Here is a 21848-nt window from a genome sequence, read left to right on the forward strand (position 1 = left end):
TCCTCTCATCACGCGCCCGGCATCTTCCGGTCCCAGTAATGCTTTGCGCGAAAGACCGCGGATGACGTCGCGCTCTCGCGAGAGTGACGTCATCTCCGGTCCTTCGCTAAAAGCATTACAGGGAACGGAAGATGCCGGGCGCGTGTAGAGGAAGGAAAGAGTCTGGGGGCCGTCGGAAGGTGAGAATAACTTTTTTTATTTATTTATTTTTTCTTTTTTACATTCTTTTACTATTGGATGCTGCATAGGCAGCATCAATAGTAAACATCCACACTTGCGGAGAAAAAAGAATATTACTCCTGCTTTTCAAAATGAAGTGAATCACAAATATTTTAAAAACATGCAAAATTTATTAAACAAAATAAAAGACATTTAAAATTGGCTACATATTCATTGTTTCCTGATAACATACCCCAAAAGGGGGGAAAAAACAGCAGACAATAACAATGGAGGTTCTAATCCATACGCATATCCAAAGTGTTATTTCATATAAACCTGTACCTAAGTATCATTATTAATACACCAAGAATAGCAGTTTATTTAATCACCATCCAAAACAAACATTAATGTTTCTATCCAGAAAAAAATCATATCCTGGGAGATCAATGATATGATTTTTACTGGATAGGAACATTAATGTTTGTTTTGGATGGTGATTAAATAAACTGCTATTCTTAGTGTATTAATAATGATACTTAAGGCCCCTTTACATTTAGCGATGCATCAGCGATCCCGACAACGATCAGGATCGCTGGTGTGTCGCTAAATGGTCGCTAGTGAGCTGTCACACAGGCAGATCTCACAGTGATGCAGCAGCGATCTAGCGGTCGTTACTTACCTTTCAGGCGCAGCGATCCTGACGTCCTCCCGCCCGCGTACAGCATCGCTCATCGGCGCCAGCAGGAAGCGCCTGACGAGAAATGGAGCCGCGCGATCAGCGATGGACAGCGGGGGAGCCGGTCGGAGGTAAGTATCACACATAGCGATATCGCTGCTGCGTCACCAAATCGGTGATGCTTTAGCGATATTGTTAGCGATATCGCTATGTGTAAAGCCCCCCTTTAGGTACAACTTTATATGAAATAACACTTTGGATATGCGTATGGATTAGAACCTCCATTGTTATTGTCTGCTGTTTTTTTCACCCTTTTGGGGTATGTTTTCAGGAAACAATATGTAGCCAATTTTAAATGTCTTTATTTTGTTTAATAAAGTTACTTGTTTTTAATATAATTGTGGTTCGCTTCATTTTGGAGAAGGAGTAATATTCTCTTTTGTCCGCAAGGTTTTAATATAATTGTAGTTCGCTTCATTTTGGATAAGAAGGAGTAATATTCATGCGAATTGGCCATATTATAGAATACCCGATGCGTTAGAATCGGGCCACCATCTAGTTATTCTATAACTGCACTGAAAATGAAAAAGGTCCTCTTTGTAATGTTGGGATTTGGGTGGGTTAGTTACTTGAAATTGAGATACTTTGTTTATGTATTCTACTATGGAATTATTATTATGTTATTTATGTTATTTGAAAGATGGAAAATTTGTATTTGGAATTTTTCAATAAAACTGATTTGACTTAAAAAATATAAAATAAATAAAAAGCTGTAGTTGACAGATCGCATGTCAATTAAAAAGTTTATTCTCTAGGACAACATCTAGTCCCTTAATCACCCATATAAATCAGTAAATGTCTAGTCTTCTAAAGACAAAGAATCCAGAAGTGTGAGGGAAAGCCATAGATTTTCACACATGCAGCATTAAATATTTTAGGCACTTGCACTATCAGGTCTAGTGTTGCCTTTCTGTCGCCGCTCTGGTGATTGTAGACAGGCTACAGCAGTGACATCACAACTACAGAGCACCTGCAAATCACTTGGCTCAATAACAGGCATTTTCTACATTGTCAGAGCCTTATAATTGGCTGCAGTATTCACATAAGATGTACCGTAATCTTTACTGCTGCGGTTTTACAACAAAGATCGGAGCTGTGCTTGAGAGGCAGTGCTGAACCTAGATGGAGGGTGAGTACTGTATGTTTGCTAATTTCTATGTCTGCAAGTCTAGAATAAAAAAAATATTACAGCACACTCCATGTAAAGGAAATGTGTAATTACACATTATCTAAATCAAGTTTTACACTAAACACATTTAAGACTTTCAGACGCAAGAACAATTGTAGCTCTGACTGCAAACATTTCCGGGGTCCAGAGGAGGAGAAGACAAGCAGGGTCCATTGGAGCTAGTGAACAAAAGCAGTTTTAGGGGGGGATGTGTAAAAATATAGGGTGGAGGTGGGAGGAAAGCGTGGGGGGGCACTGTATAGAGATTGGGCAGTGGAGGAGGGAGAAATAGGGTGGGGTCACACTTGCGAGAAACTCGCACAAGTCTCGCATCTCAATACCCGACACTGCCGCCGGCACTCGGACCGGAGCGCTCAGCTGCATAGAAATATGGAGCGCCCAGCGTGGCCGGGGGTTACTCGGTACCGGGCCGGCAGGCTCTTTTAAAGGGGAAGTGTGTCACCGTGGTGATGGTGACCCGGTCCGTGGCCCTGAGGGTCCAAGGTCGATGATGATGGAAGTTCAGATGTAGAGGGAAGATGTTAGGAAAGTTGTAGGGGAAAGGGGATTCGTGACGCCACCTGTGGTATTCGGCAATAAGGGTGTTAAGCCGACGCTGCTCTGCAGATCCTCTGGGACGGTGTTAGGGCAGCGGGGATGGTAAAACTCCCCACAGGTAGAGCTGTGTCCCAGGGCAGTTGAGCCGGTGATGGTGATGTTGAGTGCGGTGCATGGCAGGAGAGATGTAATAAGACAAAGGACACAGTTGGGTGCAGTTTCAAGCTCTTTACTCACGCTTCTTGCTACTCGCTGACCCGCTTGGTACTGTGTCCTCCGGGTGAGAGGTCCAGCCAACTCCCAGGTCGATTGGGTTCACCTTTTCAGGACTCCTCTTTGTGTTAACCTTTCTAGGCCGTCTCTCTGTGCTGTTCACTCCTCTCTCTCTCCTGCTCTGCGTCTTCGCACACAGTGTCCCTAAGCCTGCAGCCAAGGATCTCACCAGGCGACAGGGGTCAGGCCCCGGGATCCTCTACAGCCACCTTTGCTAGGAATGTGTACGGTTGTGGCCGAGGTACTTAAAGTCACCTCAGCCTCCGACTTTCTAGCTGAGTCTTGTAGTACTCCACTAGTTTGAGGGGCCAGCTTCCTCACTGCGACCTGGTCCACCCTTTCAGGATGCGGGCCCCACGGGTGGCTTATCGCACTACCCGTGTCCCAAGGACCCCTTCTCTCCTCTTAGGAGCTTCCCTCTGAATGTTTCTCTCACTGACAGACTCTCACTGCGTCAGTCCTGCTCCTCCGCTATCCTGTCACCGACTGACTACTCTCTGGAAAGATCTCTTCACCTCAGAGCTAACTCCTCCCACCAACTGTCTCCTTACTCACTGATTGGATGTCCAACTATCACTCCACTTCTAAGCTCCTCCCACTCTACCTACCATTCTCACCTGCCTCCCAACACCCTCTCCTGGCCAGTCTGGTGTGTATTGGGTGCAAGTGATAGGAGTCCTGTGTGGTGTTCCCTCCTTACCTGAGTGTGGGATACCACACCTCTGGATGAGGTGCAGTACCTCAGGGGCGCCACAAATACATGCAGCCGCACACTCCGGTCCAGAGTGCCGGGTATTGAGATTCGAGACTCATGCGAGTTTCTATATGGCTGGGGTCACACTTGCGAGAGAATGTGCAGCGTGGTGGGACAGTGTGAAGGCACAGTATTGAAGGGCCAATATGCAGAGGAGGGAAGTCTAAGGAGGAGGCACAGTATAAAGAGGAGGCAGTATGGGAGATAGTGTGAGGGTACAGAATGTGAGACAGTATACAGATGGGAGAAAGTATGATTAGGGGGCACAGTGTAGAGACTGGACAACACGAGGGGGGACATATTGTGAAGAGGGGTCAACGTTTGGGTGTTCTTAAGACAAGTCAGTCAGTGCAGTGGTTACAGCTACTCAGGGCGGTCAGTGTGGAGGTTATAGTGATGATGATGAATGATTTTTCAATACAACACAGCAAATTAAAAGCAAAAAATCCTTTAACGTGACTTTAACATAGTAGCATGGGCATAGAAAAACAGTGACGCGTTTCGAGTCTGGCTGACTATTATCATGCATAAAGTAATAAACGACAAATCTACCAGTATAAAAGCACATAAAGTCCACTAATTACTGTATATAATCAAGTATAAGCTGAGATTTTCAACCCGTTTTTCTAAGGCTGAAAGTGCCCCCTCTCGCCTTATACTCGAGTCAGAGTCATTGTCCCGGGGGTCAACGGGGGGGAGGGGGAGCGCAGTTGCCAGATCATACTCACTCCTTCCTGGTGTGGTCTCTGCAGTCCCTACTTCTCAGATGGTCTCCGGCGCCGCAGCTTTTCCTATGTTCAGTGGTCATGTGGTACCGCTCATTAAAGTAATGAATATGCGCATATTCATTACATTAATGAGCGGTACCACGTGACCGCTGAACACTGGAAGGAGCTGCCAGCATCAAAGAAGCAGAGACTGCAGAGATCGCGCCAGGAGAGGGTGAGTATGACGGAGGGAGCCATGCGATATTCACCTGTCCCCGTTCCACCGCCGCGCCGCTCTGTCTTTCGCATCTTCTGGCTGTGACGTTCAGGTCAGAGGGCATGATGACATGGTTAGTGCGCGCCCTCTGCCTTAACAGTCACTGCAGAGACCTGGAAGAGAGCGGCGCACGGCGGTGGAACGGGGACAGGTGAATATCGCAGGTGCTGGGGCCCTGAGCCAGTGGCGACACCGGCACCTGGCCCCCATAGCACGCTGGTGTCCGTGCCTGCTCAGGACACTGGCACCTGGCCCCCAGCGACGAGAGGTGAGTGTGTCATTTTTTTTTTTTTTTTTTTTTTAATCGCACCAGCAGCATATGGGGCATATATGGAGTATCTTATGGGGCCATCAACCTTTATGCTGCATTATATGGGGCATATTATTCTGGAGCATCTTATGGGACCATCAGGCTTTATGGAGAATTATATTCTATGGAGCATCTTATGGGGCCATCAACCTTTATGGAGCAGAATATGGGGTATAATATTCTACTAGATGGTGGCCCAATTCTAACGTATCGGGTATTCTAGAATATGGCCAATTCGCATGAATATTACTCCTTCTTATCCAAAATGAAGCATACCACAATTATATTAAAAACGTGTAACTTTATTAAACAAAATAAAGACATTTAAAATTGGCTACATATTCATTGTTTCCTGATAACATACCCCAAAAGGGGAAAAAAAAAACCAGCAGACAATAACAATGTAGGTTCTAATCCATACGCATATCCAAAGTGTTATTTCATATAAACCTGTACCTAAGTATCAATAATAATACACTAAGAATAGCAGTTTATGTAATCACCATCCAAAACAAACATTACTATTCCTATCCAGAAAAAATCATATCATTGATCTCCCAGGATATGATTTTTTTCTGGATAGGAATATTAATGTTTGTAAAAAATAGAATTAAAATAAAAAATAGTGATATACTCACCTTCCGACGGCCCCCAGACTCTTTTCTTCCTCTCCACGCGCCCGGCATCTTCCGTTCCCAGTAATGCTTAGTGCGAAGGACCGGAAGATGCCAGGCGCGTGGTGAGAGGAAAGAGAGTACGGCGCCGTCGGAAGGTGAGTATATCACTATTTTTTATTTTAGTTCTATTTTTTACAGGTTTATGGTACCCAGGGTCCGAAGGATTCTCCTCTCCTCCGGACCCTGGGTACCGGCTAGCGCCGATCATCTCCCGGCTGCGTCGCCGCTGACGTCAGTGCGGCTGGAGATGACCCACGACGCAGTGGTGGCGTGCGTGCTTCGAAATACGGACTGCGCCTGCTGCTGATTGTTCCGTCTCAATCAAGTATTTTCAGAGAGTTACATGAAAACCCCGGTGTAAGAGCTAAGCGTAGAGCGCAGTATAAATGTGAGTCGAACCTTACTGCAATCTTTGGGAGGCAGAATGAATAAATCAACAGCAGGTGAATAATTGGTTTTATTTAGTTTTATTACACAGTTCCTTGTGCAGTATAAGTGATTAGACTACTTTATTCTTCGGGTCGATGCGATTACAACAATACCATATTTATATCGTTTAATAAATCTTGCCAAATCAGACAAGGTGATTTTCTGGATTTGTTTTCTCATTCTGACTCTCATAGTTGTGGACTACCTATGATGTCAATAACAGTGGGTATGAAAACCCCTTTAAATATTACAGTCTTAAATTCAAAAAAGTTCATTTTTTTTTACTCATTAATGTACACTCTGCACCCCATCTCAACTGAAAAATAAAAAACAGAAATGTAGAAATTTTTGCAAATTTATTAAAAAGGAAAAACTGAAATATCACATGGTCATAAGTATTCAGACCCTTTGCTCAGTATTGAGTAAAAGCACCCTTTTGAGCTAGTACAGCCATGAGTCTTCTTGGGAGTGATACGACAAGTTTTTCACACCTGGATTTGGGGATCCTCTGCCATTCTTTCTTGCAGATCTTCTTCAGTTCCGTCGGGTTGGATTGTGAACATTGGTGGACAGCCATTTTCAGGTCTTTTCAGGTCTCTCCAGAGATGCTCAATTGGGTTTAGGTCAGGGCGCTGGCTGGGCCAGTCAAGAATGGTCACAGAGTTGTTCTGAAGCCACTCCTTTCTTATTTTAGCTGTGTGCTTAGGGTCATTGTCTTGTTGGAAGGTAAACCTTAGGCCAAGTCTGAGGTCCAGAACACTCTGGAAGAGGATTTCATCCAGGATATCCCTGTACTTGACCGCATTAATGTTTCCTTGAATAGCAACTAGTCGTCCTGTCCCTGCAGCTGAAAAACACCCCCACAGCAGGATGCTGCCACCACCCTTTTTAAACTATTAACAAAGCCACAAAAGAGGACTGAAAATTCTCCAAAAAACAGCAGAAAAACGGGCAGCACCACTTACCTGCCCAGGTTTTTGAACAAATGCACTGCAGGATGTAGCAAGCCCATATAGCAAAGATGCTGCAACACACAGGTGCAAAATACTAAATAGACAGCCACTCACCACATACCCATTCATGGAGGGGGTGACTGCTTAGTATACATTCGCACAATAGAAGCCCGTATAGGACATTGTTCACATGCAGGTATGCATGATGTCTGGTTCACAGCCTATTAGCCACGCCCATACCTTTCGATTAGGCGGGCTGGCTAGCACTCCCTAAGGCTATGTGCACTGCACACATTTCAGAATTACCGCGGAAATTTCTGCGGGAATTCCATTCCGCGGGAAATATGCAAGAAAACCGCATTTTAATTCCCGCCTTTTTCCCGCGGAAAACTAGCGATTTGCAAGCGTAATTAGCTTGCAGAATGCTAGCGTTTTCCAAGCGATCTGTAGCATTGCTGGGAAAACTGATTGACAGGTTGGTCACACTCGTCAAACATAGTGTTTGACTAGTGTGACCAACTTTTTGCTATTGAGGCTGCCTATGCAGCATCAGTAGTAAAAAGATCTACTGTTAAAAATAATTTAAAAAATAAAAAATCATGATATTCTCACCTTCCGACGTCCCACACAGCGTTCCTGATCATTGCGATGCTCCCGGCAGGTCCCGTTCCTAGTGATGCATTGCGCCAATGACTTTTGATGACGTCGCAGTCTCGCGAGACCACTACGGTTTCGCGAGACCGCTGTGTTATCAAAGGTCATTGTCGCAATGCATCACTGGGAATGGGACTTTCCGGAAGCATTGCTGAGGCCTGGGGACGCTGCGTGGGACATCGGAAGGTGAGAATATGACGATTTTTTTTTAATTTTAATTCTATTTTTTACAGGGATATGGTACCCAGAGCCTGGAGGAGAATATCCTCTCCCCCAGACCATGGGGGGTACCATCGGCAAATGTTCTGCTTACTTTTTGTATGGTGGGCACAGCCACATGCGGAAAGTAAGCAGAACAATGCATTCCTACGTGTGCAGATTTTCCCGCGATTCCGCACAAAAATGAGCATGCTGCTTATTTTTCCGCAATGGAATTCCACCACGGAAAAATCCACAGCATTAGAAGAGCATGTGTGGAATGCCATAGGATTGCATGGGATCCTTTTTTTGCGTTTTCACGGAAAAATTGAGCGTTTAAAATCGCTGCGAAAAAGCTACGTGTGAACACAGCCTAAATGCATCCCATGTGAACACCCCTGTATACAAGACCAAACGGGCTGGGCTTTGCTGCACCCTGAAAAATAAAGTGTACAAAATACATATAAATATGTGAGGTTTTGGTCGATAAACTCGCAACCCAACTTCAAGGGTCCACATGCTTGCGAGTTCTATCACTAAACTAATAGCAAAGCCACAAAAGAGGTCTTAAAATCCTCTAAAAATTCAAAAATACAGCAGAAAAAAGGGCAGCACCACCTACCTGCCCAGGTCTTTGAACAAATGTTTCATTGTTGGGATTGTATTGGGCAGGTGATGAGCAGTGCTTGGTCTTCTCCACACATACCGCTTAGAATTATCATCAAAAAGTTCTATCTTCATCTCATCAGACCAGAGAATTTTATTTCTCATAGTCTGGGAGTCCTTCATGTGTTTTTTTTTTTTTTTAGCAAACTCTATGCACGCTTTCATATGTCTGGCACTGAGGAGAGGCTTCCGTCGGGCCACTCTGCCATAAAGGCCCGACTGGTGGAGGGCTGCAGTGATAGTTGACTTTGTGGAACTTTCTCCTATCTCCCTACTGAATCTGTGGAGCTCAGCCACAGTGATCTTGGGGTTAGTCTTAACCTCTCACCAAGGCTCACTGTCACCACCACTGGCCTCTCTCCCCCCGCGGCTGGTCGAGTCGCTGCTACCTCCGTGCCCACTGCTGCCCGCTCCTCCGTTCCTGTCCTTCGGTCCTGCCGTGCTATCAGCATTGCTGGAGGCTCCAGGACTCGGCACATGTGGTCTGGCACTCTTGGAGGGCGGTCACTCCTCCTCTAAGGTCCTGTAGCTTCTCGGATGTCGTGACTTGGGTGGCCACACCCCCTCCCAGGTCCTTTATAAACTTGGATATCCTGACCCGGAAATCCCAGCAGCCAATCCGGGTAAGGTGGGGGTTATTTGAACCTGTTTCCTCTTTCCTGTGGCGCCTGGTTATTGTTTAAGCTCCTGCTTCTGTGACTCAGGCCAGCGTCTATATTCTGTGTGCGCTATCCTGAACGTCCCATGTCCCTTCACTCTGCCTTGTGTTCTGTTGTGCTCCCTGGTACATGCTCAGTCCCTGTACTCTGCCTGTTGCTCTGTTGTGCCTACTGGCACACGCTCTGTCCCTGTATTCTGCCTGGTGCTCTGTTGTGCCTCCTGGCACATGCTCTGCTATACTCCTGTGCTCTGTTCTGTATGTCCATTCCTACTCCTGTATCCTGCTTTACTAGTCCGTACCCTGCGCACTGCTTTGCTATACTCCTGTGCTCTGTTCCGTATGTCCGTCCCTAGTGCTCCGGTGTTTGTCAGTCGTCTCAGTTACCCTTCTACTCCAGGTCTCTCCACTATCTGAGCCGTCCCTCTTGGTACCGGCTACCGTGGTAATAGAGATACCTAGGCCTGTCCCTGACGATCCCTGTATAGGGGTCGGTCTTCACTAGGTTGGCTCGCCTTGGGCAATCTGTTCCACGGTCCAGAGGGTCCACTCTTATAGCTCGCCTCACTGAGGCGTGACACTCTTCTCCCACGATTCCTCAGTTTGGGTGGACGGCCAGGTCTAGGAAGACTTCTGTTGGTCCCAAATGTCTTCCATTTAAGGAATATGGAGGCCTCTGTGCTCTTAGGAACCTTGAGTACTGCAGAAATTTTTTTGTAACCTTGGCCAGATCTGTGCCTTGCCACAATTCTGTCTCTGAGCTCCTTGGCTAGTTCTTTAGACCTCATGATTCTTCTTTGGTCTGACATGCACTGTGAGCTGTGAAATCTTATATAGACAGGTGCGTGCCTTTACAAATCAAGTCCTATCAGTTTAATTAAACAGCTGGATTACAATGAAGGAGTAGAACCATCTCAAGGAGGATCACAAGGAAATGGGCAGCATGTGACTTAAATATAAGTGTCTGAGCAAAGGGTCTGAATACTTTTGACCATGTGATTTCAGCTTTCTTTAATAAATTTGCAAAAATTTCTACATTTCTGTTTTTTTCAGTCAAGATCGGGTGCAGAGTGTACATTAATGAGAAAAAAATGAACTTTTTTCCTTCTATGGAATGGCTGCAATGAAACAAAGAGTGATTAAAAGGGTCTGAATACTTTCCGTACCCACTGTGTATGTATGTACAGTATATATACACTGCTCAAAAAAATAAAGCGAACACTTAAACAACAGAATATAACTCCAAGTAATTCAAACTTCTGTGAAATCAAACTGTCCACTTAGGTAGCAACACTGATTGACAATCAATTTCACATGCTGTTTTGCAAATGGAATTGACAACAGATGAAAATTATTGGCAATTATCAAGACACCCTCAATAAAGAAGTGGTTCTGCAGGTGGGGATCACAGACCACATCTCAGCACCAATGCTTTCTGGCTGATGTTTTGGTCACGTTTGAATGTTGTTTGTGCTTTCACACTCGTGGTAGCATGAGACAGACTCTACAACCCACACAAGTGGCTCAGGTAGTGCAGCTCATCCAGGATGGCACATCAATGCGAGCTGTGGCAAAAAGGTTTGCTGTGTCTGTCAGCGTAGTGTCCAGAGGCTGGAGGTGCTACCAGGAGACAGGCCAGTACACCAGAAGACGTGGAGGGGGCCGTAGGAGGGCAACAACCCAGCAGCAGGACCGCTACCTCATCCTTTGCGCAAGGAGGAACAGGAGGAGCACTGCCAGAGCCCTGCAAAATGACCTCCAGCAGGCCACAAATGCCCATGTGTCTGCACAAACGGTTAGAATCCGACTCCATGAGGATGGTCTAAGGGCCCGATGTTCAAAGATGGGGGTTGTGCTCACAGCTCAACACAGTGCAGGATGCTTGGCATTTGCCACAGAACACCAGGATTGGCAAATTCGCCACTGGCGCCCTGTGCTATTCACAGATGAAAGCAGGTTCACACTGAGCACATGTGACAGACGTGACAGAATCTGGAGACGCCATGGACAGCGATCTGCTGCCTGCAACATCCTTCAGCATGACCGGTTTGGCAGTGGGTCAGTATTGGTGTGGGGTGGCATTTCTTTGGAGGGCTGCACAGCCCTCCATGTGCTCGCCAGAGGTAGCCTGACTGCCTTTAGGTACCGAGATGAGATCCTCAGACCCCTTGTGAGACTATATGCTGGTGCGGTTGGCCCTGGGTTCCTCCTAATGCAGAACAATGCCAGACCTCATGTGGCTGGAGTGTGTCAGCAGTTCCTGCATGATGAAGGCATTGAAGCTATGGACTAGCCCGCCCGTTCCCCAGAACTGAATCCGATTGAGCACATCTGGGACATCTTGTCTCGCTCCATCCACCAACGTCATGTTGCATCACAGACTGTCCAGGAGTTGTCGGATGCTTTAGTCCAGATCTGGGAGAAGATCGCTCAGGAGACCATCTGCCGCCTCATCAGGAGCATGCTCAGGCGTTGTACAGTAAGGAGGTCATACAGGCACATGGAGGCCACACAATACTGAGCATCTTTTCCTTGTCATGAGGCATTTCCACTGAAGTTGGACCAGCCTGTAATTTGATTTTCCACTTTAATTTCGAGTATCATTCCAAATCCAGACCTCCATGGGATATTCATTTTGATTTACATTGATAATTGTTATGTTTTATTGTTCTGAACACATTCCACTATGCAATGAATAAAAATTTGCAACTGAAATATTTCATTCAGAGATATCTAGGATGTGGTATTTTAGTGTTCCCGGGCATAGTAACTAACTGTGGTTAGTTATAACAAATTATAATTATCCTCCATCCCATAGTCCCGTGCCCATATACCCATCATACTTATCCACGATCCCATAGGCCCATGCCCATATATCCATCATACATATCCACCATCCCATAGTCGAGTGCCCATATACCCATCACACATCCTCCATCCCATAGTCCCATGCCCATATACCCATCATACATATTCTCCATCCCATAGTCCCGTGCCCATATACCCATCATACATATCCTCCATCTCACAGTCCAGTGCCCATATACCCATCACACAGTCCCGTGTCCATATACATATCCTCCATCCCATAGTCCCTTGCCCATATACCCATCACACATCCTCCATCCCATAGGCCCGTGCCCATATACCCATCATACATATCCTCCATCCCATAGTCCCATGCCCATATACCCATCATACATATCCTCCATCCCATAGTCCCGTGCCCATATACCCATCATACATATCCTCCATCCCATAGTCCTGTGCCCATATACCCATCATACATATCCGCCATCCCGTAGTCCCGTGCCCATATACCCATCACACATCCTTCATCTCATAGTCCCATCATACATATCCGCCATCCCATAGTCCCGTGCCCATATACCCATCACACATCCTCCATCCCATAGTCAACCATTATGACATCATAATGAGTGGCGGGGCTTGCAACATATGATGACATCAGTGTCGCCATGGCAACCATTGTGACATCATAATGAGGGGCGGGGCTTGACACGCACACACTATTTCCCCAGTATGTAGATAGGGGCAAAAATGGTTTGGTGAATTGGAACGCGCGGGGTTAATATTTCGCCTCACAACATAGCTTAGGACGCTCTCAGGATCCAGACGTGTGACTGTGCCAAATTTTGTGGCTGTAGCTGCGACGGTGCGGATGCCTATCCCGGACATACACACATACATACACACTTTGAGCTTTATATATTAGATGTATGTATGTATGTATGTATGTATGTATGTATGTATGTATGTATGTATATGTATTTAGCCCCACTGTGTGATTTTCTTAAGTCTGAGATTTGCAGGGTTACCAAAAGAAGGGTAGAACGCGACCATATCAGAATCTTACAGACCAGTTTCTTCATTGACGTTAGAAGTCAAAGTGCTGGTAAAAGCATTACCTATGAATTTGTCTAAGGTAGTGACATAATACAAGCCAATCAAGCAGGATTAATTACTGAAAAACAAAAAAAACAACTGCAGTAAATCTAATCTGAGACAATTATTTCTGAATATTCAGGTGGTCCCAGATAACAATCCTAAAATAGCTGTATAGTCTTTAGATGCTGCCAAAACATTTGTTAGTATAGAGTGGGGGTATCTGGGCACCATCCTGTAAAACTTTAGTCTTGATTCAAACTTTGTTGGGTGAAAGAATTTGCTGTATTTTACTACAAACGCATGTATTTTGCTTTCAGGTTGATTCAGAAACTTTTGCACTGGATGGAGAATCTTTGCCATGCACCATTAGGTCGGCATTCGGTGATGGTGAGTTTTAAGATTGGTCGGTTGAAGGAGTGTATTGAACTTTATGCCAAAGCGTTAGTATCGTAATAGAAGTGATACATAAGTTTGGATGAATTTTGGGTTTAAAACATAAATTGGACTTAGTCTGCATATATATATATATATATATATATATATATATATATATATATATATATATATATATATATATATATATATATATTTGATAGATATATTATTGCCTTCCTCAACCTATGTATTAATTACTGTCCTCTCTCTTTCTGCTGAAGTTTAGGAGGGATTTAAAAAGATCATTTGGTGGGCCGTCTGGCTACTATTTATCCACTTTGGGGTAATAATAACCTCACACATTTATTACAGTTATACTCTGGGAAAATGGGAATAATTACTGTCCTACAAACATTTGTATTGAGTGAGGCCGATCAAGTCTAGTCAGAATGTGGTCGGGAATATGTATATTGCATAATTGCGATCACATGACCGTCCAGTCTAACTGCCAGCATCGGAGAATGCGGACAGTGTGCGCTTTGAGAATTCACAAGTGTGCATCACATTGTGCAACTGCGGACGTTAGAGTCAAACCTGGACAACGTCTTTGGAGATTCACTCTCAGGAACCTTTCACAACAGCCTTTCGGTGAGCCAAATATTGGGAGCTGGGAGATCTGTTTGGTAGGAAGATCTCTTCTTTGTCCCTATTACAAGACAGTTGTCACTCAAATTCCCAAACATTGTATATCAAGAGCTCATCACGGAACAAAGAAAGAAACTCCGCTACCGCCAAAACGCTAGCTGTAACGGTCTCACGAGCTGATCACAATGTATGCCCACAATGTTATGCTTTTTAATGGATATTTTGTCTTTCGTGATCTAATAGTGACTTACCCTGATCCTGGTAAACGCTGCAAATTTGTATCAGACACCTCAACTCTCAGAGGAAGCAGCGGAACCCAGAGAGAAAGTGACAGAGAGGAACGTAGGCGCTCTAGCCAAAACTCCACTTTTACACCTACAGCTCCTTGAGTCTCCTTTCCACCAACAAACAAGAAATCACAGGCATCTGACACCTGCCAGGATGAATGTTTAAAAATTAGTTGACAAAAATGAGAATATCTATATTACTGTGTACATAATAAAGAACAGCCTACATATACCTGTATAATCTGTGCATTTGGAGTCTCGCATCCTGCCTCTTTGGTGACATCCATCACAAATCCACCAGCCTCCAAGGCAAACACACGCACAGGAATCTTCTGAGAAATGCCAGTCAGCGGAGCTGTGTTCAGTATCTCATGAGACTGCAGTAAAGAATAATAAAAGGGTGTGTAAGGTCCTGAAAACATGGCCTATCTGTGCAATATACAGGGATATATTTTGTGTCACACTTTTATTATTGAAGTATCATGGTTTTAGCTTTCAGTCACTCTTTGCATAGAGAAAACATTTGTAATATAGATTTGCATTAATGCCTCACGGTTTTATGATCTTGGCTTTGTAACCATTGAAACATTTAGAGTATATTCAAACAATTTGTTGACTTAACTTTTTTTGTTACAATTTTCCAAAAACATGGTCAAATGGACACAGTGTGAACATGGACTGAAATGTGTCCTGGTTATGTGGTGAGCACACGGGTGCTTGGTGTTGCAATGGGCTGACCACCTGTATGTCCACCTGGATCAGAAACATTTGTTGAAAGTGAAAAGCACTTTTAGGGCTCATACTCACTTGCACGATTCTCGTGCGAGTCTCTCGCATGAAAACCTGGCACTGCCACCGACACTCGGGCCGGAGCGTGCGGCTGCATAGAATTACATGCAGCCGCTCGCTCCGGTTCGAGTGCTGGCAGCAGTCCCAGGTTTTCATGTGAGAGACTCGCCGAGAATCGTGCAAGCCTCTCGCAAGTGAGTATGAGCCCTTTCATTGTTTATGTGTAGCACAGGTGATCGGATGATCACAGCTCTTAATCTCCCATTGAGACTATTGAAGCAAGTAAACAGTTAAAAAACAGTTTTTTAAAATGCAAAAAAATAAAGTTTAAGTCACCCCCATATGCCCCATTCAAAATAAAACAATTTAAAAAAAATACACATATTTGGTATCGTCGCATTTAGAATCACCAGATGAATCAATATATAAAAATAATTATTCCGATTGTTAAACAGAAATGCGAGAAAAAAAAAAATCAAAACGTCAGAATTATGTTTTTTGGTCATCGCAATATTGCAATAAAATGCAATAACGGGCGATCAAAAGATCGTATCTACACCGAAATTGTATCAGTAAAAATGTCAGCCCCCGATCCCGAAAAATGGAGATGCGCTATGGGTGTTGGAAAATGGCGCAATTTTTTTTTTTTTTTTTTTTTTTACAAACTTTAATTTTTTTTTTATTTCACCACTTAAATAAAAAATAACCCAGAAATAGTTGGTGTCTATGAACTCATAGTGACCTAGAGAATAAGAATTTCAGTTTTAGCATGGAATTGCACTTTTTTGCAATTTCACAGCATTTGGAATTTTTTTCCCCGTCTTCCAGTATATTATATGGTAAAATCAATGGGGTAATTCAAAAGTAAAACTAGTCCCACAAAAAAATAAGCCCTCAAATGGCCATATTGCTGGAAAAAAAATGATAAAATGATGGCTCTGGGAAGAAGCTGAGCAAAAAATAGAAACGCAAAAACGGAAAATGGCCCTGGTGTGAAGGGGTTAAACTTTACTAATCCCATTGCCATCTCAAGTCACCAAGACAACCTGGGAAAAAAAAGAAAAATCACAAAAATAAATGGGTTCCACATACTGCTGCACTTGCTTTTTTCATTAAAAACGCTGCACAAGCTAATACCTGCGGGTTTTTTTTCACCATCCATTGCTTTCAATGGGTGAAAAATGCTGAAAAAATTCTAAAAGAAGTGATATGTCCTTTTCTGCAAAAAAACATGCAAAGCACAAAATACTGATAAAGAAAACAATGTGTGTGCATGAGATTTCTGAAATATCAGACTTTGCTGATACTGTGAAATAGCTGAAATTTTGCATTAAAAAAACCACTGAAAAAACGACTAGTGTGAACACAGCCTCAATGCAGTTTTGAATATTTTTAAAATGATATCACTTTGGGGGATTTCTGACATATAGGCCCCTGAAAGTTAAATCTGAATAGGCTAAATTAGTAAGTGTCATTTAACCCTGTGATGGTGTGGTAGGCTATGTGGATATCATTTTGTGTATATTTCTATTTCACTTATTTTCAGTGTTTTTCTTATTGCCTTGTATTTCTACAGCCTGACTGTATCTGTCTCTTGATGACCCCCTGTAGTTCTTTAACCCCTTCACCCCCAAGGGTGGTTTGCACGTTCATGACCGGGCCAATTTTTACAATTCTGACCACTGTACCTTTATGAGGTCATAACTCTGGAACGCTTCCATGGATCCCGGTGATTCTGACATTGTTTTCTCGTGACATATTGTACTTCATGTTAGTGGTAAAATTTCATTCAAATAACTTGCGTTTATTTGTGAGAAAAACGGAAATTTGGCGAAAATTTTGAAAATTTCGCAATTTTCCAACTTTGAATTTTTATGCCCTTAAATCACAGAGATACGGCACACAAAAAACTTGATAACTAACATTTCCCACATGTTTACTTTACATCAGCACAATTTTGGAACCAAAATTTTTTTTTGTTAGGAAGTTATAAGGGTTAAAAGTTGACCAGCGATTTCTCATTTTTACAACACCATTTTATTTTTAGGACCACATCACATTTGAAGCCACTTTGAGGGGTCTATATGATAGAAAATACCCAAAAGTGACACCATTCTAAAAACTCCACCCCTTAAGGTGCTCAAAACCACATTCAAGAAGTTTATTAACCCTTTAGGTGCGTCACAGGAATTTTTTTGAATATTTAAAAAAAAATGAACATCTAACTTTTTTTCATAAAAAAAATAATTCAGGTTCAATTTTTTTTATTTTACCAAGGGTAACAGGAGAAATTGGACTGCAAAAGTTATTGTGCAATTTGTCCTGAGTACGCAGATACTTGATATGTGGGGGAGAACGACTGTTTCGGCGCATGGCAGAGCTCAGAATGGAAGGAGCGCCGTTTGACTTTTTCAATGCAAAATTGGCTGGAATTCAGATTGGACGCCATGTCACGTTTGGAGAGTCCCTCATGTACCTAAACAGTGGAAACCCCCTACAAGTGACCCCATTTTGGAAACTAGACCCCCCAAGGAACTTATCTAGATATGTGGTGAGAACTTTGAACCCACAAGGGCTTTAGAAAAGTTTATAACGTACAGCGGTACAATTAAAAAATCATATTTTTTCCACAAAAATGATCTTTTCACCCCAAATTTTATTTTCCCAAGGGTAATAGGACCCTAAAAGTTATTGTGCAATTTGTCCTGAGTACGCTGATACCCCACATGTGGGGGTAAACCACTATTTGGGCGCAAGGCAGAGCTCGGAAGGGAAGCAGCGCCATTTGACGTTTTTGGCTGGAATTGAGATCGGACACCATGTCGCGTTTGGAAAACCCCTGATGTACCAAAACAGTGGAAACCCCCCACAAATGACACCATTTTGGAAACTAGACCCCCTAAGGAACTTATCTAGATTGTGGTGAGCACTTTGACCCCCCCCAGTGCTTCACAGAAGTTTATAACGCCCGGGCGTGAAAATAAAAAATTCGTATTTTTTCCACAAACATGATCTTTTAGTCACCATTTTTTTATTTTCCCAAGGGTACCAGGAGAAATTGGACCTTAAAAGTTGTTGTCCAATTTGTCCTGAGTATGCTGATACCCCATATGTGGGAGAAAACTACTGTATGGGCACACGTCGGGGCTCGGAAGGGAAGTAGTGACGTTTTGGAATGCAGACTTTGATGGAATGGTCTGCGGGTGTCATGTGCGTTTGGAGAGCCCCTGATGTACCTAAACTATTGAAACTCCCCACAAGTGACCCCATTTTGGACACTAGACCCCCCACGGAACTTATCTAGATGTGTGGTGAGCACTTTGAACCCCCAAGTGCATCACAGAAGTTTATAACACTCGGACGTGAAAATAAAAAAATCATTTTTTTCCACAAAAATGATATTTTTGCCCCCAATTTTTTATTTTCCTAAGGGTAACAGGAGAAATTGGACCCCAAAAATTGTTTTGCAATTTGTTCTGAGTAGGCTGATACCCTACATGTGTGGGGTAAAACACTGTTTGGGCGCATGGCAGAGCTTGGAAGGGAAGGAGCACCATTTGACTTTTTCAACTCAGAATTGGCTGGAATTGAGATCAGACGCCATGTTGCATTTGGAGAGCCCCTGATGTGCCCAAACAGTGGAAACCCCCAATTCTAACTCCAACCCGAACCCCAACATGCCCCTAGCCCTAACCCTAACCCTAGCCCTAACCCTAGCCCTAACCCTAACCCTACCCCAACACACCCCTAGCCCTAACGGAAAAATGGAAATAAATACATTTTTTTTATTTTATTATTTTTCCCTAACTAAGGGGGTGATAACGGGGGGTTTGATTTAATATTTATGGCGGTTTTTATTTTTGGCAGCTGTCGCACGCTAAAAGACGCTTTTTATTGTAAAAATAGTTTTTGCATCACCACATATTGAGAGCTATAATTTTTCCGTATTTTGACCCACCGGGTCATGTGAGGTCTTATTTTTTGCGGGACGAGTTGACGTTTTTATTGGTACCATTTTCGGGCACGTGAAATTTTTTGATCGCTTTTTATTCCGATTTTTGGGACGCAGAATGAAGAAAAACCAGCGTTTCATGAATTTCTTTTGGGGGGGTGCGTTTACACCATTCCGCGTGCGGTAAAATTGATAAAGTGGTTTTATTCTTCGGGTCAGTACGGTTACAGCGATACCTCATTTAGGTCGTTTTTATGTTTTTGTCGGTTTTATGCAATGAAAACTATTTTATATAAAAAATAATTATTTTTGCATCGCTTTATTCTACGAGCTATAACTTTTTTATTTTTCGCTGATGATGCTGTGTGGTGGCTCGTTTTTTGCGGGACAAGATGAAGTTTTCAGCGGTACCATGGATAGTTATATGCGTCTTTTTGATCGCGCGTTATTACACTTTTTGTTTGGCAGTATGCTAATAAATCATTTTTTGCTTCGTTTTTTATTTTTATTTTTTAAGGGGTTCGCTAAAGGGGTTAACTAATGGGACAGTTTTATAGGGCGGGTCGTTACGGACGCGGCGATACCTAATATGTGTACCTTTATTGTTTTGTTTTTTTCATTATTTCCAAAAAATGGATTTATTGGGGGAATATTTTTTTTTTTTTCTAATTTATTTGGCGATTTTTTTTTTAAATTATTTTTACATTTTTTTTTATTTTTTTTTTTACTTTATTAAATAGTCCCAGGTGGGACATCACTGTCCTGTGACAGATCGCTGATCTGTCACATCACAGATCACTGTGACAGATTAGCAATCTGTCACAGGCATTGAAGAAGACTTCCTCTTGCCTGCGCTTTGCAGTCACTGAGGAAGCCAGCTTCCTCAGGCCCCCGAAGGCCCCCGTCGCCATCTTGGATTCGGGGGCCTGGAGGAAAGGAGTCCCCCGCAGCAGCGCTGCACATTGCGCTGCCGTGGGGGGCTCAGGGAAGCACGGAGGGAGCCCCCTCCCTGCCGATGCTTCCCTTTAACTCCCGGTACACCGCGATCATGTTTGATCGCGGTGTGCAAGGGGTTAACGTGTCGGGGGCGGTCCGTGACCGCCCCTGACACATTGTGCCGGGTGTCAGCTGTGATAATCAGCTGACACCCGGCCGCGATCAGCGGCGCTCACCACGTGGGCGCCGCTGATCGCGTCCGACGTACTATCCCGTCCATGGGCATAGGGGCCCGGGTCCCATGGACGGGATATACCGTCGGATGTCGGGAAGGGGTTAATCCCCAAGGCTCCTTTGTTCTCCTCTGGGAGACCTGAAAACCGCCCCAACCTGTTTGACTACCCCTGGACACAAGGAAGGGGGTGGGGAGGACAGGAGCTGGTCAAGTCAGTTCCTGTGTGTAGAGGAGCGTGTAAAGACTGCACTTCAGAGAGAAGGACCCATTTTATCCTCTGGTGCTAGAGTTTTGGAATCTCGTCTCCCTGGACATTTTATCCTGTTACTGGACTGCATTCTTGTTCTGTACTATTGCATCCTCAGTGGGGTGGATTGTTTATGAACCTTCTAATTTTTCCTGTACTAAAGGTCTTGGGATTGTTCACTCTTCCCTCGCTCTGTTGATTGTGTGGTATCGGAGAAGGACCCCGTGACAAACCCCTTTACACGCTAATGACCTGACCAATTTTTACAATTCTGACCACGCTTACTTTATGAGGTAATAACTGTGGAACGCTTCCATGGATCCCGCTGATTCTGAGACTGTTTTTATGTGACATGTTGTACTTCATGTTAGTGGTAACATTTTTTCGATGTGACTTGCATTTACTTCACCGATAGGTTGACATGACAACCAGAGGTCTGTAGCAGACCTCTATGGTTGTCATAGCAAGGGAGCATTTCTGCTACATACAGGAGATCTGATCATCACCTGTTGGAAGCAGAGGAGAACAGGTTATCACAGCTTCTAGTTTCACATGGAGACTACTAAAGCATGCAAAAAGTAAAAGAAGTTTTTAAAATATTAAAAATAATATAAAAGCTCAAATCACCTCCCTTTCGCACCATTTAAAATAAAACAAACAAAAAATCAAATATACACATATTTGGTATTGTCGCATTCAGAATCGCCCGATCTATCAATTTAAAAAAAGAATTAACCCAATCGTTAAACGGCGTAACAAGAAAAAAAAATAAAAAAATCGCCAGAATTACGTTTTTGGGTCATTGCAACATTGCATTAAAATGCAATAATGGGAAATCAAAAGATCATATCTGCACCAGAATGGTATAAGTAAAAACATGAGCTCAGCACACAAAAAATAAGCCCTCACCCAACCCCCAGAAAATGGAGCTTTTTTTTTTTTTGCTTTTTTTTTTTTAACAAACATTGGAATTTTATTTCACCACTTAAATAAAAAAGAACCTATAGATATTTGGTGTCTATGAACTCGTAATGACCTAGAGAATCTTAATGGCAGGTCAGTTTTAGCATTTAGTGAACATGTTAAATAAATAAAAAAAACAAAAAACTATGGGATTGCACTTTTTTTGCAATTTCACTTGGAAGTTTTTCCCATTTTTCAGTACACTACATATTAAAAGCTATGGTGTCATTCAAAAGTACAACTCGTCCAGCAAAAAACAAGCCCTCACATGGCCATTTTTACCAAAAAATAAAAAAGTTATTACTCTGGTATGAAGGGGAGCAAAAAAATTAA

At 43.4% G+C, this 21848-nt stretch overlaps 1 protein-coding gene across 3 annotated transcripts in view; it reads right to left on the bottom strand.

Annotated features, from left to right (window-relative positions):
- Nucleotides 1-21848, bottom strand: part of TMEM132A (transmembrane protein 132A) — a 310163-nt gene that overhangs the window by 69454 nt on the left and 218861 nt on the right. For all 3 annotated transcript variants that reach the window (XM_073560699.1, XM_073560700.1, XM_073560701.1), the window contains 2 exons: nucleotides 14627-14770; nucleotides 14358-14539 (listed from right to left, as the gene is read on the bottom strand). In XM_073560699.1, coding sequence (XP_073416800.1) covers nucleotides 14358-14539; nucleotides 14627-14770 — 326 coding nt within the window. The remainder of the gene's footprint in view (nucleotides 1-14357; nucleotides 14540-14626; nucleotides 14771-21848) is intronic.

The sequence above is a fragment of the Dendrobates tinctorius genome, unplaced genomic scaffold (genome assembly GCF_039654945.1).
Source record: "Dendrobates tinctorius isolate UK_male_01 unplaced genomic scaffold, ASM3965494v1 ptg000302l, whole genome shotgun sequence".
In the NCBI taxonomy this organism is placed as follows: Eukaryota; Metazoa; Chordata; class Amphibia; order Anura; family Dendrobatidae; genus Dendrobates; species Dendrobates tinctorius.